This window comes from Canis lupus, chromosome 24, assembly GCF_011100685.1.
Source record: "Canis lupus familiaris isolate Mischka breed German Shepherd chromosome 24, alternate assembly UU_Cfam_GSD_1.0, whole genome shotgun sequence".
Taxonomy (NCBI): Eukaryota; Metazoa; Chordata; class Mammalia; order Carnivora; family Canidae; genus Canis; species Canis lupus.
Window position 1 is genome coordinate 20,904,689 of NC_049245.1, and position 20,455 is coordinate 20,925,143.

Here is a 20,455-nt window from a genome sequence, read left to right on the forward strand (position 1 = left end):
ATCTCCATGGGACACCTTGCTCCAAGTTGCTGAGCATTTGACAGTAACTTTTTCCCTCTCCCCATTTCCCTGAAAGTCAGCCATTCCCTTATTTTACAGAGGGTGAGAGCCCAACCCTTACAAGGACCACACTCTAGCCCTAGAGTTGTGATGGAGGGGGGCGGGGAGGGGAGTGGGTCACTGTCTCATCGGTACCGCAAGCAAGAATGGAGCTGTGTGTCCCTGTGCTCCACACTCCAGCATGAATCTGTTTCCAGGCTTTTCCAGGCTCAAAGACCTGATAAGATAGGTGCTCATTTTGGATGTGGCCAGTTTTGTACCAATCGAAGTACGTTTCACATCACCGTCTGTACGAACAGCACTTTCTGGCCTTGAGCAGTGCACCACCGCGGACCTGCATGCGATGGTTCTACTGAACCCTGCAGTCGCCAAGTATGACGATAGGAGCCCGTGTGGGGATGGGAGATGGAGGTAAAATCCTTGGTCATTAAAAAAATAAAAGCTCCTAATTGTGAGGGCAGTTACAATATGCTTCTAAGCACCTTCCCAATAATTCCATGAGTTCAGTACTTTATCGTTTTACAGAGGGGCAAAAGAAACGGCAAAATCTGGTCCTGAGCACACTTACTCAAGTGTGCCACGCTCCGTAATGCAACCAGCGCGCTCCCCGAGCGCTCCCTCCCGCCGCTTAGGGCGCCTGCGCGCCCGTCCCCGCGACCGCCGTCCGCCCGGCGTAGCGGCCGGTCACGTGCCGGCGCGGGGGCGGGGCCCGCGCGGGGACGCCTGCGCGCCTGCGCGCCTGCGCGCCGCGGGCTGACCGAGTCTACCCTGTCCGGCGTAGCCGACCGTGGGTCCAGCGGCCATAGCCGCGTCTCCTCTTAGCTCTGCCACCAGCCGGGGCTCGGGCCCGGGCCCGGGCCCCCGGGACATGGCCCTCCGGAGTGCGCAGGGCGACGGCCCCACCTCCAGCCGCTGGGACTGTGGCGCGGAGAAGACAGGTACGGAAGCCGGCGGGGGCGCCGAGGAGCGACCTTCGGCGACGGCCCTCGGGGCAGGCGCGGCCCTGCGGGGAGTAGACCGGGGACAGCTGTCGGAGGAGCGGCCCCGAGCGCAGGCGGCGTCCGGGGGGGCCGCGGCTGGGGGGGCCCGAGGGGACGCGCGAGGTGCGCGCAGCGCCGCGCGCGGGTCGGGGTCCGGACGGCGGGAGAGGAGAAGGGTGATGGGCCCGGTCACGTCTGAAAGGAAAGCGACTCTGGAGTTGGGGAGTCGGCGTCTGCGGAGACCGGAGGAACCCTGCTGGCCGACTCGCGTCCCCAGTGCGAAGGACGGGCGGGGGATGTGGTCCGGCTCCGTCTCGCCTGGGAGAACGGAGCCTCCATCCCCGGCCCGCGGCCGCCCCGCCACGTCCGCACACTCCCGGCGCCTCCTCCCTAGTTGTAAGGCACGTTTCCCAAACTTCATTCATCTCTCGCCGGCTTGATTTATGCGGTGTACGCGTACTACAGACTTAATTGCCATAAAAATCCAGCCTTTTAGAAAATGTACGGTTCACCCGTTCTTAGCACATTCACAGTGTTGTGCAGTCACAGCCACTGTCTGATTCCAGAATATTTCTAATTCCAAAAAGAAACCCCCATCACTCCCCGAAGCTCCCGGCAACCACTAATCTACTTTCTGTCTCGATCCTGTGCCGCCTAATTTAACGTTACTTAATTGTATAAAAGATCCCAGATTTTTATAGTTTCATGTTAAGCAGTAATTTCTATGAAATCATGGTTTCGTTGTGCACTGTTTTGGAATATGTTTTACATACGATTAAAACACGGCACTTAAAGTTATTGTGTACTCTGTACCACGGAGAATAATCTCTTTTTTCCTCTCAGATGAAGGTAGCTTTCCCAGTTTTCCATCCTCTGATGGGTGCTGCCCATAATAGAACCAACCACACATTCAACCCACATTTTTGGTGAAGCACCTGGTGTCCACATCTTGTGTCTCTGGGCTCATTTTCTGTTATCTTCCTTTCCTCCTATTCACTCCTCATATTACTTCTGTCGGCCCTTTGGCCTTATAACACTTTGCTGGTGTTTTTGTATGACATCTGTCCTCATGGCCTAATAGTGCCCTGAGTAGTATGAGTTTTGTGACCTGTTGTAGTGTGGCTGGCCTAGGTTGTGAGAATTTAACCCAGTTTCCCCGGTTTTGCTTCTCTGGGAAGAATTTAGAGGTGAGAGTTTTTGTTCTGCTTTTAATCATATTGGAGACTTGTTAGTAAAGTTACTAATACTGGAAGCCTTTCTTTGTAGACTTTATGATCGGATTGGTTTACTTTCTAGAGTATTTTTATTGTTGGGATAAAGCAGTTGTTTTGTTTTGTTTTGTTTTTTTAAGTAGGCTCCCCGGAGCCCAACTGGGGGCTCGAACTCACCACCCTGAGATCAAGACCTGAACTGATAATCAAGAGTCGGATGCTTAACTGACTGAGCCACCCAGGAGCCCCAAGCAGTTTTTCTTAATACATGCTTGTCTTCATGTTTCAGGTAGTTAATAGATCTCTAATTTGGATACTGTTTGTTGAAACTAATTAGGACTTCCAGAAACAGAGGTTACTTTGTTTTATTTTGTTTTTAATAGGAACCTTACTCCAAGTAAGGTAAGGTTTTTCCCACTGTCTTTATCTGGTACAGGTATGAAGTTCAAACATAAAATTTAAAGTTAATCTCCAGTGTCCACATTAGGAGTTCAAGGGATGGGAGAGAAGTGTTTATTTAGGGGAATCTGTCTCCCCTCTGGCTGGGTCTTCTGTTGTTTTGATTTAGGCTAATATTGCTTGGTTTGAGTTTAACTTCTTTTGAAAGACTATACAGCTTTCTCCAGGCACCTGGCTGGCTCAGTTGGTAGAGCATGCAACTCTTGATTTCAGGGTTGTAAATTCGAAGGGGTAGAATCTACTTAAAAATAAAATAACAATGATAATAATAAAAGACTGTAAAGCTTTCTTGATATGCAAGCTTAAACCAAATAATAGTATGGAATTTTGTACTCTCATACAAGATTTCATTAATGTGTATATTTAAGTCACTAATATGTATTTTGTTGATATGGAAAGCTTTCTTAAATTTTTATTTATTTATTTATTTTATTTTATTATTATTTTTTTAATTTTTATTTATTTATGATAGTCACAGAGAGAGAGAGAGGCAGAGACATAGGCAGAGGGAGAAGCAGGCTCCATGCACCGGGAGCCCGATGTGGGATTCGATCCCGGGTCTCCAGGATCGCGCCCTGGGCCAAAGGCCCGCGCCAAACCTCTGTGCCACCCAGGGATCCCTATTTATTTATTTTAACGGGGAGCAGAGGGAGAGACTCTTCAAGCAGACTCTCCACTAAGCATGGAGCCAGATGCAGGGCTCGATCTCACAACTCTGAGATCATGACTGAGCCGAAACCAAGGGTCGGACAGTTAACTGCACCACGCAGGCCCCCTGGAGAACTTTTAGCGGAAGCATAGCTAGTGCTCATCTTTTCTCATTGTCCTTTCCCTGTATGTTAAGTTCCCCAACCCAGATGCTTTTTGGAGAAACTTCTTGCTGGGAAGATCTTTATCTGGGTTCTATAGACAGAGTTGGGAGAGGTGTGAGACAGTGGGCTCAGTCTTCCTTATCTGAACTGTTAAGGACCACTGCTTCAGTTCTCTTATTAAAATGATCGTTTTAATGGAGAACAGGCCAAGTAGTACCTATATTATTTTTTTCCTTCGTTGAATGAATTACTTTTCAGACATCAGGCTTTTTTTTTTTCCTTTTTAATAGCAGTGTCTTATATTTTGCAGCCACCTATAGGATAGTCACTTTATTCTGTCATGATTATGATAGCCAGCACCTCTACTATAGTGGAATTTAGAAAGTATCAGCTTTGGAATATTTAATACATCTCTTTTCTTTTTTTTTTTTTAGAGAGATAGGGTACGCATACAAGCAGGGGGGAAGGGCAGAGGGAGAGAGAGAAATCTTTTTTTTTTTTTTTTAAAGATTTATTTATTTGTTTGAGAGAGATTGGGGTGGGGCAGAGGGAGAGGGAGACAGAGAATGTCAAGCAGATTCCCCACTGAGCATGGAGCCTGACTCAATTTCATGACCCCAAGATCACAACCTGACCTGAGCTGAAATCAAGAGTCAATCACTTAACTGACTGAGCCACCCAGGTAGGGTATAATACATCTGTGTGTTTTTTTTTTTTTTTTAAGATTTTATTTATTTGTTTATGAGAAACACAGAGAAGAGAGAGAGAAAGGCAGAGACACAGGGCAGAGGGAGAAGCAGGCTCCATGCAGGGAACCCGACGCTGGACTTGATGCCCGGTCTCCAGGATCACACCCTGGGCTGAAGGTGGCACTAAACTGCTGAGCCACGGGCTGCCCTACATCTGTGTTTTAAGTGGGGCAAAAAGAAACTGGAGAAGAAAGGATTCAGGGAGATTTGGATTACATAGATGCTTCACCAAAAGAAATATGAGCTTTTATCCTAAGCCCAAATATAGCATTCTTTCTTTTTTTTTCTTAAAGATTTTATTTATTTATTCATGAGACAAATAGAAAGGCAGAGACATAGGAAGAGGGAGGAGAAGCAGGCTCCATGCAGGGAGCCTGATGTGGGACTCAATCCTGGGTCTCCAGGATCACGCCCTGGGCCAAAGGCAGGTGCCAAACCGCTGAGCCCACCAGGGATCCCCCATAAAATTTATCTTAAAGTAAAATAGATAGTGGACATTAATTTTAATGTTTTCCTGAGCATCCCATGAATAGGTCTATGATTTTTCTCTTTCTGAGATGAAACTAGTTGTTTAGCTGAGACTCTGCTAACCTTTTCTTCCTTGTTCTGTAGCCTAGCAGTTGTCCTTATCACTCTATAATTTATACATCTCCAGCTTATTTGAGTTTTCTGTTTTCTCTTCCTTTTTAACGTCACAATGAGAGCCTATATATTAGGGGCAATTAATTTTTTGTTGAAGGGACAAGTGGCACATATACACATGCCTTCCTCATCTGTCACTACCAATTACTCAATTGTGGGGTTAATAGTGGAACCTAAACAGACAGCAGCTAAAGTCCACATTTGAGCCATATCCTACTTTGTGAAATACCAGTAGTTTTAGAAAAAGGCCAGAGTGTCTACGTGTATATTTAGAGTTGTGACTGAGCCTATCCCTAACAGGGGAAAGATAATGTCATTTACTATAGGCCACTTTTTTTCCAGGAACGATAGTTAAGCTAAATTATTTATTTTATTTTGCACATATTTGTTGAGTTCCCACAGAGTACCAAAAACAAGATAGTAGTAAATTTTGAAATGCAGAATTAAAAACAGTAGGAGCAGAGTGTTAGGAGAAATAAGTATGGGAGCTGTGGTTTGAGTTCAGAATTAGTTAAAATTCTGGCAGATTATTTGCCAAAGCATAATGGAAATCCAGCTGATTGCAAATAGTGTTATTTCCTCCAAGATACTAGCAATAGCTTTCCTTTCCCCCAGATTGCCGAATAGCTTACTTGGGAAGAAGGGTGGTGTGGATATATGTCTAAACAAATTGAGGAAATATTTCCACACTCTTAGCAACTAGGTTAACAAGATTTCATTTTCTTTTTTTTTTTTTTCTTTTTTTTTAAAGATTTTATTTACTTATTCATGAAAGACACAGACAGAGACGCAGGCAGAAAGAGAGAAGCAGGCTCCATGCAGGGAGCCCGATGTGGGACTCGATCCCGGAACTCCAAGATCATGCCCTGGGCCAAAGGCAGGCGCTCAACCGCTGAGCCACCCAGGCATCCCAACAATATTTCTAAATGTCAGCTTACCTCAAGCAATATTCAATATTATCATTCTAAGTGTTCTTAATTTGTCATGTGTAGAAAGTGGAAGGACATGCTGAATTTAAAAATAAAAAAAATATATAAAATCTTTTGCTTTTTCTTTCTTTGTTGGAAATTAATCCAATTCCTGCCATATATTATCTCAGCCTATGTCATTATATTAAAAAATCTTTTGGGGGCACCTGGGTGGCTCAGTGGTTGAGCCTGTGGCTTGGCTCAGGTTGTGGTCCCGGGGGTCCCGGGATCGAGTCCTGCATTGGGCTTCCCACAGGGAACCTGTTTCTCCCTCTGCCTATGTCTCTGTCTCTCTCTGTGTCTCTCATGAATAAATAAAATCTTTAAAAAAAACCCAACAACTTATTTGCTTCTACATGTCTACAGTCTCTCTCTGAACACATACAGCCTTCTCCTCTAAAGGATGGCCCTTGAATCCAAAGTTTGGTTTGTTTTTTTTTTAAGATTTTATTGATTAACACATGCACCTGTGCACACGAATGGGGGAGGGGCAGAGGGAGAGAGAGAAACAGACTCCCCATTGAGCAGGGAGCCCAACAACGTGGATCTCAACTGAGCCAAAGGCAGATACTTAACTAACTGGCTGAGCCCCGATCCAAAGTTTGAAATTCTTTCCTTGTCTTCCTTTCCTTTTTTCATATTTTATTTTTAAGTCATCTCAGCACCCATCGTGAAGCTTGAACCCACAACCCCAAGATCAAGAATCATGGGTTCCACTCTGGCTGACTGAGCCAGCCAGCCTCCTTCCTTGTCTTCCCCTTGAGTGCAGGATAAAACCTAGACTCTTATTACCCACGTTTCCTGCAGTCCTTCCAGGTTCTGTTTTCTCTCTTTATATAACCCTCCCAGCCTCGCAGGATTTCTCTCTGCTTCTGGATGCAATGTTTCTTTCACATGACAAGGCTTTGCACACACACTCTCCTCTGCCTGGAATGCTCTTCCTTCAGCACAATCTTCCTTGTGCAAAGTTAGCTTTAAGAAAGTGACAGAATAGGGGATCCCTGGGTGGCTCAGCGGTTTGGCACCTGCCTTTGGCCTAGGGCGCGATCCTGGAGTCCCGGGATCAAGTCCACGTCGGGCTCCCTGCATGGAGCCTGCTTCTCCCTCTGCCTGTGTCTCTGCCTCTCTCTTTCTCTATGTCTATAATGAATAAATAAATAAAATCTTTAAAAAATAAAAATCTTAAAAAAAAAAAAAAAGAAAAAGAAAGTGACAGAGTGGGGGCGCCCAGGGGGTCAGTGAGCTAAGTGTCTGCCTTCAGGTCATGGTCCCAGGGTCCTGGGACAGAGCCTCTTGGGGGAGGGGCCTGCTTCTCCCTCTGCCTCTCCTTCCCTTTCTCTCTCTAATAAATAAAATTTAAAAAGAAGGTGGCAGAATATATTTTCATTGAAGCCTGTCCCAGTTGCTCCAGAAGTAGTCTTTCTTTCCTTTAGATTTTCATAATTCTTTATGATTCTGTCATATAATAATGTCCCTCCCTACTGTGAATCTCTCAAAGGCTGAGATGCCATATTCATCTTTCTGTCCCCAGTGTAGCACTTACTACAAGTAGAGACTCATTAAATGGTGGATTGATAAGTGAATGGGTAGGCTAATGAGCAGGTGGGTGGGAGGGAAAGAGGGAGGAAGGAAAGGAGGGAAGAAGGAAGGGAGGGAGGGAAGGAAGGGAGGGACAAACACTCAAGCCAAGAGCTTGAAGCACCTTGGGGCACCTGGGTGGCTCAGTAAAGCAACCAACTTGATTTGCTGATCGTGATCTCAGGGTTGTGAGAATGAGCCCCACATTGGGCTCCGTGCCCAGTGAGGAGTTGACTTGGGATTCTCTCCCTCTGGGAGCCACCCCCCACCCCACTCATGCCCGTGCTCTGAATCAATAAGAACTTGAAGCATCAGGGCAGCCCGGGTAGCTCTGTGGTTTGGCTCCGCCTTTGGCCCGGGACCTGATCATGGAGACCCCGGATCGAGTCCTGCATCAGGCTCCCTGCATGGAGCCTGCTTCTCCCTCTGCCTGTGTCCCTGGCTCTCTCTCTCTCTCTGTGTCTCTCATGAATAAATAAAGTATTAAAAAAAAAAAAAACTTGAAGCACCTTATAAACAAATGTTAGACTTCTTAGGTACTGTGCTAACAGAGGAAGTTGAGACTTGATTTTTCATGATTTCTAGATAGAGTTACCATTTAATTTAGTATCCAAACTTGGACATTTCTGAGAATGCAGTTAGCAGGAGGGGGTTCTGTGGATAATTATGCCAAGACTATAGACATAAACCAGGAATCTCTCAGACAAACTGGAACAGATGATCATCCTACTAGGCTACCAGGGAAAATAACAGTATAGCCAGGAGAACAGGTTTACCTGGGTGAAGAGTCACCTGTGTGCTGTTCCTACCTGCACCTCCAGGTGCACAGGACTCCAAGCCAGTGATGCCTTGTTTGTATGGTTTGTATGTCACAGTTGTCTCATGGGTAGGTAACCAGGACCATTAGTCCCAACTGTCATGGTGTTAATAATGTGTGTCTTTGTCATGGAAACAATTTGTAGACTCTTAGAATATTACTGAGGAGAGCTGCTTAGTGACCCTTCTGAAGCTTAACCTTCCTTCCACTGATGTTAACTGTAGTGTCTTGCACCTAGTGTATACTAATAAATATTTCTTAAATGAGTCTGTGTACTGTTAGATGAAAGGGCCTTGTTTCTTGTCTCCAAGCCTTTCTTCTCTCTACCCCACCCCCTGTCTCTTGAAATCCCCCCTTCCTTTTGAAATTGCACTCTTCAGAAAGACCTTCTCAAGTTAGCCTCACCTGACCTTTTTTGGGGGCACTTGTACTACACTGTTTGATAACATCTCTTTGGTATTGTTTTGTTTAACTTTTCTTGTGTTTGCTATTCCTAAAATTAGCCATTCCACATTAAACCGTGAAAGCATATTACTGTTTTTTTCTTTTTTTTTTTTTTTTAATTTTTTTTAAATTTTTATCTATTTATGATAGTCACACAGAGAGAGAGAGAGAGAGGCAGAGACACAGGCAGAGGGAGAAGCAGGCTCCATGCACCGGGAGCCCGATGTGGGATTCGATCCCGGATCTCCAGGATCGCGCCCTGGGCCAAAGGCAGGCGCCAAACCGCTGCGCCACCCAGGGATCCCTTACTGTTTTTTTCTATAGAAAAATTACAGTATAATACACATCAACCAGAGACTCTCAGCCAATTTCCTAAAAAGGAATTTAAACATTTAAACACAGTAAAATGCCAGTGTTATAAATCACAAACTATCACGTAAGGGTGTAAGATGCTTAAAGTATTACCTTCTGATCCCCTGTAATTAATGTAGTTGTCATGAAACAATTGCTTTGTGTACACTGTCATGCCTCTCTTACCACCAACCACACTGGAGACCCAGGTATAGTCTTTGATATTCTGCTTTTGAAAATATCTCTGTGTAGGGATGCCTGGCTGGCTCAGTTGAGAGAGCGCGCAACTCATGATCTCTGGGTCACCAGTTCAAGCCCCATGTTGGGCATGAAGCCTACTTTAAAAAAAGAGAGAGAGAAAGAAAGAAAAAAATATCTGTTATTCTGATATGTTACCAGTTGTATTTAGCATGTAACTGGATAATTTTTTCTCATGTGGTTTTAAGACTTATTGACTTTTGGTAACATGCATATAAACAACAGAAAAAAATTATTATATGAAGACATATGTATATTCTCTGAAGTTTGGTGTTAAGAAAGAACAAGTATTCGATTCTGTTTTCAAGCATGAAGTGTTAGATATGCCTGAACTCACTGAGCATGTATTATAATCATAATTCCTTGCTTGTTGCTTACATGGTACATCTCCCTAGTATTTGGCACATTATGCACTAATTATATATCTGTAGGTCAGCTTTAAAAATGCATACCTGGAAAAAAAAATGCCTACCTGTACCTCAAACCAAAAAAGAGATTGAGCCCTGCACAGAAAATGCATACATGCTGAATATATGCCTAATGCCTTTTCCCCTTTGTTTTGCAGACTTTAACGCCAAAAAGAAAAAGAAAGTGGCAGAGATATACCAGGCTCTGAACAGTGACCCCACTGATGTGGCAGCCCTTAGACGCATGGCTATCAGCGAAGGAGGGCTCCTGACTGATGAGATCAGGCAGGAAGTGTGGCCTAAGCTCCTCAATGTGAACACCAATGACCCACCTCCTGTATCAGGTAATAGTGGGGGGTGGTTCTAGAGGGAAATTTGTCTAGGATACAAGAACAGAAGAACTCCAGGATCTATGATTTATTTTTTTATTTTTTTATGGTAGTCACACAGAGAGAGAGAGAGAGAGAGGCAGAGACATAGGCAGAGGGAGAAGCAGGCTCCATGCACTGGGAGCCTGACGTGGGATTCGATCCCGGGTCTCCAGGATCGCGCCCTGGGCCAAAGGCAGGCGCTAAACTGCTGCGCCACCCAGGGATCCCAGGATCTATGACTTTTATACTTATTTTAAACCAGTAGTAAATCTAGGGGCACCTGGGTGGTTCGGTCCGTTAGGTGTCTGCCTTCGGCTTGGGTCATGGTCCTGAAGTCCTGGAGTCCTGGGATCCAGCCCTATGTCAGGTTCCCTGCTTAGTAGGGAGCCTACTTCCCCTGCCCCTGCTGATGGTCTCTTGCCATCTCTCAAGTAAGTAAATAAAGTCTTAAAAAAAAAAAAAAAAAGATGAGTAAATCTAAAGCATTTTAGGACATGTTTGGACCCACTCTGAGACTGATAAGTAGAATTTTCTTCAAAAATTGGAAGGAAAAAAAAAACTGGAAGGAGCTGTATTAGGTTGATAGGTAGCTTTTACTGGCTAGGTAGGGCAGTTTAGTATTCCAGTTTCTTTATTCACTTAGAGATGGGTTTTAACAATCATCTCAGCTAATTCTGGTGCAAACGAACTACATTTTGAGAAACACTAGGCCATGGGGAGAGAATACCTCTCTGATCCTTAAGCAAAACAAAACAAAACTTTTTTTTATTGGAAAATACTAAGATAGTTTAAAATAGTTTTGAATTCTAAAGTTCTATAACTGGGGATCCCTGGGTGGCTCAGCGGTTTAGCGCCTCCCTTTGGCCCAGGGCGTGATCCTAGAGTCCTGGGATCGAGTCTCACGTCGGGCTCCCTGCATGGAGCCTGCTTCTCCCTCTGCCTGTGTCTCTGCCTCTCTCTCTCTCATGAATAAATAAAAATAAAATCTTAAAAAAATAAATAAATAAAGTTCTTTCTATAACTATATGAAAAGCACTTACTGGGGCACCTGAGTGGCTTGGGCATCCGATTCTTGATTTTGGCTCAAGTCCTGATCTCGAGGTCATGGGATCGCCAAGCTCCATATGGGACCCCACGCTCAGTGGAGAGTATGCTCGAGATATTCTCTCTCTCTCTCTCTCTCTCTCTCTCTCTCTCCCTCTCCCTCTCTCCCTCTCTCCCTCTCTCCCCCTCTCTCCTTCTCCCCCCCCACCCCTCTTCCCCATGCACTTGTGCGTGCACATGCTCACTCTCTCTCTAAAATAAATAAATTTTAAAGAGAAAAGAATATCTGCTACTTAACTAATTTGGAAGGCCCGTGAAGCAAAAGGAATTCCTTGGAATGTAATACAAAATACAAAGAAAGTACTGCGGAACAATGAATCCACTTTGTCATTCATTTGCTCAACAAACATTTGTTGCTTTCTTGCTACATATGGCAAAAGTCCAGGTGCTAGAGATTCTTTTTACTCATTTGGTAGATATTAGTTGTGCTCCTGTTGTGTGCCAGGGGCTGAAGGCCATTCACACCACCTCTGCTGTTATAAAGCTCACAGTACCATGGCACAGCTGAGTAGGTGTTAAGTTGCCACTTGTTATTATCTTTGAAACTGGCTGCCTCAGAGCAGTCAACTTTCGATTGGAAGGAAAAGACATCGCCATTTTCACACTCTAAACCCTGAGATGATGTTCTATAGATTCCAAACTTCCCAGCTCTTTGTCAGATGAAGTGTATGTGTGGTGAAGTATTACACATGCTCCTCTGGGAGTTTTGGATTTGGGTTGTGATGGAAGTGTGTACTTGTTCTGTTACAGCCAGTGTGGGTTCAGGGAAATGTATGCCTTTTCATATCCAGCAGCTAGAGACTGCCTCCGTACTTTCACACTGTGCTGGACTTACCAGATGAATGCAAACTCCTGTTTGCAGTGTCTTAGCTTTAAGATGTCAGGGTCAAGAGAGCTGAGGCTCTTCTTTGTAGGAGTTTATCCTAATACTCCTTTCCCTATAGCTCAGTATTTCCTAGGCTGTACAGATGTTCAGGTTTTTCCAGTGGTCTGTGGTCTCCACCTCCATGATCTCACTTGATCCATGTGGTGACCCAACAGGTACACATGGAAGGAAACATCCACGTTTTACCAATGTGGACCTTGAAATTCAGAGCAGTCCCCCAGAGGCACATAGGAGTGGCCTTCAGTAGGCCCTGGATTCCCAATTTCTCCTCTGCTACAGCTTCTGCCTCAACATCATGTATCCCTCCTCTCATGGTCACTGTAACTCAAATGAAATAGCACGTTTGGAACTAAATAGGGACTCCTCTCCAAAGGTTCTCTTGTGTCATGTCCTCTTCAGAAAAAAGCTGAAGTAGGTCCTTTGGGCCTGTGGTGTCAGACCAGAATGTTTTTGCCCCAGTCTGGCTTCCCAGGTGTTCCTGCAATAACACGTGCCTTTTTGTCCCACAGAGGAGAACCTGCGGCAGGTGAGCAAGGACTACCAGCAAGTGCTGCTGGACGTCAGGCGATCTTTAAGGCGGTTCCCACCTGGTGAGACGCTTCCCTGGCTCTGTCCCTTGGGAGTTCCTGTCCCAGCTGCGCTTGCCTTTCCATGCTAGTGCCTCTATCCCAACACCTGCTGTGACTTGGCACAGGACCTTGCCCCCCTCAGGGACCCCTTGTACTCTCAGGCTGCTGGGACGTTCTCTTACCGACTCGGCCATGTTCAGACTCCCACTGGGAAAGCCTGAGCCCAGAGTAATTTCTCTTGGCCTAGAGGTGGTGAATGAAAAACCAAGAGGCTTTTCCCAAAAGCCTTCAGAGCCACAGAAGAGATTTTGTGGGGACTGCTAGAGCCATCACCTGGCTTTAAAAAGCAGATGGCTTTGCAAGTGCACACTAACAGGAATTTTCGTGTTTTCATTTGATTAGATTTATGGAGATATTTTATGTAGGCCTCTGTTGGGTCCCTGGACTGGAATAGAGGCCGTTCCTTGCATGTTTAAAGGGTCTGTTAGAAAAATTGTTTCCCATTCCAGAACACCTGAGAGGAAGGACCAACTATGGTCTCCGTGTTCACAACGAAGGAAGCTGGGCAATAAACCTCGTGTTAATGATCCATTTCTCATCCTTTGACAGCCTTGCCTTTGTTTAGATCCACGAAGAAGGGAGAATTGCTTCTAAACCCATTGCTTCGTTCTTCCAAAACCATGCCCCGGCTTGGATTTTTGCCTCTTAAATCTTGCTTATGCCCTTGCTCCCTGGAGACACTTATGATTCTGGTATAGCCGGTAGCCTGCCCACTTGCTTTTGACAAAAATGTCTGCCCGTGGCCCAGTCCCCTTCCCTGTCCTGCTGGTTTGGATGAGACCACACAGGCAGGTGCCCTTGTTTCTCCCTAGGCAGCCTGCTTCTCCTCTGAACCCTTTCTGCCTCTTCCACTTAGGGAATGTCGCTCTGTGAGGCTCTTTGTGTGGGCTGCACTTTCCATGTGGTTTCATATTCTTACATCCAAGTCCTTCTGAGCTCAGCTGACCTGTCTTACTCTGAAAATTCAGAGTTAATCTTATTCTCTCACCACTTTGATTACGTTCCCTAACCATAGTAGTTACTCCATTTTCTTTTTATTGGGTCTTTTAGAGAATGCCTTTTTGAGAAAGGGTTTCTAGATACATCTTGGATCAAGATATATTCCTGTGATACTTAGTTGGGTTTAGAGGAGAACATGCAACTCTTAAATTGTTTATTTTTATATAATTTCATGGCTATAGAAAAGTTGCAAAATGGGACAAAGAATTCCTCAGATGCCTTTTTTGCAGATTTCCTTACATTTTACTGTATTTGCTTTAGTATTGCTTTGTCTCTCTCCTACACATACAAAGACACCCTTTTTTTTCCTGAACTGTTTAAGAATCAATTACAGACATGGTGTCCCCTTACCCCTAAATACTTCAGGGTGTGGTTCCTAAAATAAGGCTCTTGCATAACCATACTGCACTTATTAAAGTCAGCAACACACTGAAAAATACTGCTGCTAATGTATAGATGTTATTCAGGTCTAACCTTTTTCTGCAGTCATGTCCTTTAAAGGAAAGGAAACACAAACAGTGCAGGCATTTCCCATTCAGTCATCCTATCCTTAGCCTCCTTGACCCTGGAGTAGTTCCTTTGTATTTTATGACTCAGCTATTTTTATAAAATCTCCCTCAGTTTGGGTTGTCTAGTGTTTAGACTAAGGTGGATGTGCTCCTATAGGCATTCCACAGAAGCAATCCTGAGTTCTTTCCCAGGTGCCACAGCAGGACGCTCATGCCATTGGGTAGTCATGGCCCTGGCAGGGTCAGCTGTGACGGCCTGGTTAAGATGGCATCTGCAGTCTTCCCCACTATAAGGTTGCTATTCCGTGGCTCTTTCCTATGTGCCAAATAGTATCGACGGTATGTGGATTTTAATATGCGTTGCCAAATTGCTCATAATTCATTTTTTATTAAACATTTGGCAAGTCCTTTGCTGTCTTCCTCTCCTCATTACCAGGCTGCTCAGTGTATTCCGGTGCATCCCCTTTTTCCCTCCCCAGGCATGCCAGAGAAGCAGAGAGAGGGCCTCCAGGAAGAGCTGATCGACATCATCCTCCTCATCTTGGAGCGCAACCCTCAGCTGCACTACTACCAGGGGTACCATGACATTGTGGTCACATTTCTGCTGGTGGTAGGCGAGAGGCTGACAACATCCTTGGTAGAAAAATTGTCTACCCACCACCTCAGGTACCAGTGCAGAGGAATATAAGAGGATGGGTATCATTCCTCAAGCCCCCCTGGGGTTAACTCCTTGGCCCATTTTCTAGTCAGTGTTTCCAGTGGTTTGAACCCCACTGGCCCTTGTGTGGTTTGAGTGGTTAAAACCCCTTCGGCCCTCATCTGAGTGTTTAGTCTGACCAAGCTTATTGAATTATCTCCATCCAGGGATTTCATGGATCCAACAATGGACAACACCAAGCATATATTAAACTATCTGATGCCCATCATTGACCAGGTGAATCCAGAGCTCCATGACTTCATGCAGAGGTATATATGCATCTCCACTTATATACACACATGTGCACGCGAATAGACCCCCCTTTGTCTTTCTCCTGGCCCTCGTCTCTTCCTCACAAGTCCAGCTCAATCTCACCACCATCATATGTTGATTAGCGTTGAGTTCTTCCAGGTTGTCCTTTCTGTTTGCCAGCAATCTGGATAATTTAGTTCTGTACAGTCTGGGAGCACTTTTTAGATACTGTGCTCTTGTGGGGATACAAGATGTGTCACCGTGCATGCCTTGAGGTTACATCTGGTGGGGAGTGGTGGGGGAGGTGAGTATGCTGAGGTGGACTTTGAGGTTATTGCTACAAAAAAAGTATATATACACACTACTGTAGGGTCTCAAGTTGAGAAGGACAAGGCCATCCATGGGTTTTATTCACCAGGTTCCAAGGAGAAGAAACATTGCTTTACAAATCTCATGATTTTTTTTTCTCTTCCCTGTAATTGGAAATGTGTCCTTGGCCAATGCCTCACTCTTTTTTCTTTTCTTTTAATAATGGCTATGTCTTAAGATGTTTCGATCATCTCATGTTAACTGAACAATTAATACAGTTGTGTGTTTAAGCCTAAGAATATGTGCCTGTGTCCACCAAAAATGTATAGGACTTTCTCAGAAAGAAAATGATAGTATAGGGCAGCCCCGGTGGCGCAGTGGTTTAGCGCCGCCTGCAGCCCAGGGCGTGATCCTGGAGACCCTGGATTGAGTCCCATGTCAGGCTCCCGGCATGGAGCCTGCTTCTCCCTCTGCCTGTGTCTCTGCCTCTCTATGAATAAATAAATAAATAATCTTAAAAAAAAGAAAAAGAAAATGATAGTATAGTTCTGTGAACAGAGCTACTTCTTCCTCCTGTAATTGATACTGGTTAACCATTAGGAAAGCAGCCAGCGAAATAAGGCAACCAGGACCCCATCGTAGTATTAGTGTCACGATGGTGGGTATGTTTTAAGGACTTTGTATTCTGTGAGAAGATGCTGAATTCCTAGGTGGCTGAATTTTCCAGAGAATGTATTTCCCAGATTCTTCCTTCTCATAAGCACTGAGGACAAGGATGCCCCAGAGAGCGGGAGGCGACAGCCCATCAGGGAAAAACCTAACATGTGGATTTCTTTGCTCCTAGCGCTGAGGTGGGAACCATCTTTGCCCTCAGCTGGCTCATCACCTGGTTTGGGCACGTCCTGTCTGACTTCAGGCACGTTGTGCGGTTATATGATTTCTTCCTGGCCTGCCACCCGCTGATGCCCATTTACTTTGCAGCTGTGGTAGGTATAGGCCTCGAGGCAATAATTAAGTTCACCATCACCCACTCCATCGTTATCATTTTCCCTCCAGGGAAACCTGGTGATTATGGAAAGATGAGAAAAAGCATTTCCCAAACTGATGTCCCTGGACACCGTTCTGTATAGTGTTAATGGGAGTGTCATAGGGAAAGAAAAGTTCTGTGTAAAAAATAGGTTTGGGAAATGCTTGGTTAAACCAAGTTATAAAGAGATCTGTTTACTGCACGAGTCTTCTGAACCTTTAAAATGCTCGTATGTGTTATGAATTGTCTGTGTTCCTATTGACATGTTTTGGAACTAGTACAGACTGCCATCTCCAGGCTGGAGAGGGAAGAAGTGTGGTATTTCAGGGGAATACTAACGGGGTTTGGTGGGGCTCCATATCTTAGGAGGGCCTGAATTGTGGAGGTCAGGGTGGAGATGGGAGCACAAGGACACCCTTCACTGCTCTTGAAAGGGGAGCAAGACTGTTCTTCGACTGCTTTGAACCATTTCTTCTGTATTGGAGCTCCAAGAGTCTGTCCTCGATCCCTTTCCTTTTCTTCCTCCTAAAAGAACCTCCTTCATTTCGTTGATTGGCCTTCCACATCCTGGGGTGGAAGTTTGCCTGTAGCAGGAAGGGCCAGCCCCCTGGGAAAAGCACTCATGTACATTATCCCTTCCCGGATGGATACAAGAGTTTGCTGTCTGCTACCAATTTAAATTCATCTCTAAGGAGAATGACATGCAAGCGGTGAAGGCCGTGTGTGTCCTGGTCTCTGATACAAGGCCTTGCTCTCCACAGATCGTGTTGTATCGAGAGCAGGAAGTCCTGGATTGTGACTGTGACATGGCCTCGGTCCACCACCTCTTGTCCCAGATCCCTCAGGACCTGCCCTATGAGACACTGATCAGTAGAGCCGGAGACCTGTTTGTTCAGTTTCCCCCATCAGAACTTGCCCGGAAGGCAGCTGCCCAACAGCAGGCTGAGAAGTGAGTGAGGCCAAGGCTCTGGTTGAACTGGGTGTCTGTAAGTGAGCAGAAATGGTGGAAGATTGTGTCTGCTGGGGACAGGGCTGGGGGATGTTTGCAGAGATCTGAGCTCAGGCCAGCAGACTCCCTCCTTCAGCTTTCCTGGGTCTTGATCAAGAAGAGCCTTCTGAGCAGTGGATGGCTCTGCCCTCAGCTTCTGTAATAATCCAGTTTTAATTTCCTTCTCTTCTTTCATATTGTTTCCTTCTTCTGTCTCCTTACCTGCTGCAGGACGGCCGCCTCTACCTTCAAAGACTTTGAGCTGGCATCAGCCCAGCAGAGGCCTGACATGGTGCTGCGACAGCGGTTTCGGGGGCTCATGCGCTCTGAGGAGCGAACGAAAGATGTCCTGACCAAACCAAGGACCAACCGCTTTGTGAAACTGGCGGTGATGGGGCTGACAGTGGCACTTGGAGCGGCCGCCCTGGCTGTGGTGAAAAGTGCCCTGGAGTGGGCTCCTAAGTTTCAACTGCAGCTCTTCCCCTAAATGCCGGAGAGGAAGCTTCCTCTTCCAGTACATTGAGGTCTCACCCTTCCATGGAAGGATTGGGAGGGGGTGGAATTTCCTTTATTAAAAGGGTTTCTGTCAAGGGTTTTCTATTCCTGCCAGCCCCGCCCACCCAGGGTTTGCCTTTGCTTCAGAGGCAGCGGCGAGCAGAGGCCGCTGAGCAGAGCCTGCCGCTGGTGCTTGAAGGCCCAGCCTCGGCTCTGTCCCAGCAGGCTTCCCAGCGTGCTCCACTGCTGCCTCACTCGGCAGACAGAATGGGTTTCTTGAGCTGTCAGTGGCTGCAGGAATCCGCTGGGCTTGGTTACTGAGGACCATCTTGGCTGCCCAGTAGTAAGTCAGCTGGGCCACCAAGTGCCCTCCTGGCGGCTCCTCCTGTTCCATCTGTTGCCACTGGTCCAAGAAGGAGGGAGCTGCCGCCAAGGAAGTCGGGCCGAAGGCGAGGGATACAGGCTGCTAGCCAGGAACAAGATGGGCCCCTCTCGAGAGCAGCTCTGTTAGCTGGTCAGAAATCAGACAGATGTGAACTAGGTTACTGGGTAAATCCTACCTATTTTCAGCCTAGAAATCACTTGGGCATTTCTAGTCAAACAGGAAGGAATGTGAGGCTATAGGGCCCAGGTGTGAACTGGTTTTGCCTGTCTTCTTTTTCCTCCCTATTCTCTTCCATAAGCCACATTATGTTGCTTTTAAAGGACACTTTTATTACTATTTTTAGAATCACATATACCCAACATGTAAAGTGCCCTCACTTGAAAACAATAGTTCCTTTACGGGAAAAATAGTCCTCATCACCAAGATGAGCTTCTGAGACCCTGAAGTCTCCTTTCTCCTTAGCTGTTTAACATCTCACTTGAGCTAGAGCTGCTGTGTGTTCACAGCCCCACACTTCCAGAACTCTCCTTCCCTTCTGTTTCCTTCTGACCACTTTTCTCCTCCCAAGTAGGTACCCACTCACTACCTTGGCTTCATTTTTGGGAACCAGTTTATCTCAACTGCTGGTCTCTCCTTCCTGGTTGAAAGCATCATTGGACCTTGTTGGCAACCAGAAGGGACACACTGCAGTCTGAAGGGTGTGGTGGAAACCTAGAACAGCCAGCTCCTGCCCCGGGCTTCTTGGGGGCTCTCCAGGCCTCAGGGGACAAGACCGACCGTTCAGTCCTTCTGGATAGCTTTTCCTGTAAGCGAAACCAAGTTTGTTTGAGATTAACTCTGGCTTGAAAAAAAGTGCCTTTTGCTGCTTTTAAAGAATTGATGTGTATAGTATGAAGCAGCCACATGCTCTCATTTTCTTGGTCTCTTGGGCACTGTTCTCTTGGCAGGTGTTTTCTTAAAGTGAACATGCCAGAAGTCCTCTCCCGTAGCACACCCAGACCACATAGTGGAGGGCATTTAGTGTGCCAGGCAGCCGCAGGCCCTGAGCAGTGAGATCAGAGAGGCGGCTTCACCGAGTCACTTGACGTGACACTAAGCACTTTAAACCAGAAGGTTAGAGTGGAGGGTTATTCTCCACAGCAGGAGTCCCACTTGGGGTAAGTGTAATGTGGATGGATTAATCTGGACAGTGGTGGATTCGTAAAGACCAAGGAAATTCTTCCAGGACCCAGAGGTGGTAATATGACAGATGGTCCCAGTCTTCTCCCCTGGCAAGTTTGCCCCCTTGTCACCTCTACAGGTAGATAGCAGCTTTGGTGCCTCCTGCCACAGCACTGGGGCCTGTCTATAAATACTGAAGGAATTGATGGGGAAGAGGGAAGGAGGGGCATGGGATCAGGGTCCCGGGGCCACAGCCTTTGGATCCCAGAAAGCAAGTGGCACATGCGTCTGTTGTGGTCTAAAGAGGGGGTTCACTTGTTTTGTAGCTTTGCTGATGTCAAGATTCTCCCTGCCAGTGAGAAGAAAGCATTATCCTTTTACCTTCCGGTGGTTTACTATTCTGTAAAGAATACATGTAAATATTTTGTACAGAGCCCTGTATAAAATAAATAGCCTTATGTGGTTACTAATCACTCTCCTGACACTCTGTCCTTGTGCACCAATTCTGAGGGGTGGACTCTGGCCATGGACCTCTGGCCTTGGTGCTCCTCCAGCCTTCCTCCCCTGGCCTGGGACTGTGCTGGAGTGGAGGGACTCCTGGTTGGCCTTGACTTACCCCAAGAGCCTGGGGAACACCTGCAGTCCTGTTTCTGTTTCGCTTGCAAGAGATATGACCTACACACTCCAGGTGCTGCCTAGAGGCACTAGCCACAGTGTAGGTGATGTGGGACATTCGTCCAAGTGATCTTGCTCTTTTCCACATACTTCTAGATGCCTTCAGCTCTAAAAGTGGACATTTGGTTTGGGAACCTAATCACAGTCTGATGTGAATGCAGCTTTATCTCCACATGTAATTTCCATCCACAGAGGAGCTGTCGAGAGCAGTTCTTGCCAAGCTCTTCTGACA

The 20,455-nt window shown here is 46.1% G+C and overlaps 1 protein-coding gene across 3 annotated transcripts; it reads left to right on the forward strand.

The window, feature by feature from the left end:
* Nucleotides 1-791: 791 nt before the first annotated feature.
* On the forward strand, nt 792-20,018 carry TBC1D20 (TBC1 domain family member 20). 3 transcript variants are annotated; one of them, XM_038571892.1, is made up of 9 exons: nt 796-998; nt 2,392-2,540; nt 9,895-10,080; nt 12,607-12,687; nt 14,714-14,900; nt 15,099-15,200; nt 16,337-16,478; nt 17,281-17,468; nt 17,739-20,018. In XM_038571892.1, the coding sequence occupies exons 3-9, from the start codon at nt 9,981-9,983 to the stop codon at nt 17,992-17,994; spliced, it is 1,056 nt and encodes a 351-aa protein (XP_038427820.1). In that variant the 5' UTR covers nt 796-998; nt 2,392-2,540; nt 9,895-9,980; the 3' UTR covers nt 17,995-20,018. The 3 variants fall into 3 exon arrangements, with proteins under 3 accessions (XP_038427819.1, XP_038427820.1, XP_038427821.1); XM_038571893.1 differs by having other exon boundaries at nt 842-998; nt 2,395-2,540; XM_038571891.1 differs by lacking the exon at nt 2,392-2,540 and having other exon boundaries at nt 792-998.
* Nucleotides 20,019-20,455: the final 437 nt, after the last annotated feature.

What these genes read in the sequence shown, in the direction of transcription:
- TBC1D20 (XM_038571891.1), top strand. Translation starts at nt 929, where the DNA reads ATGGCCCTCCGGAGTGCGCAGGGCGACGGCCCCACCTCCAGCCGCTGG. An exon ending in CTCCATGACTTCATGCAGAG is followed by an intron (nt 15,201 to 16,336) that starts GTATATATGCAT and finishes CTTTGCTCCTAG; the next exon opens with CGCTGAGGTGGGAACCATCT. An exon ending in GCCCAACAGCAGGCTGAGAA is followed by an intron (nt 17,469 to 17,738) that starts GTGAGTGAGGCC and finishes TACCTGCTGCAG; the next exon opens with GACGGCCGCCTCTACCTTCA.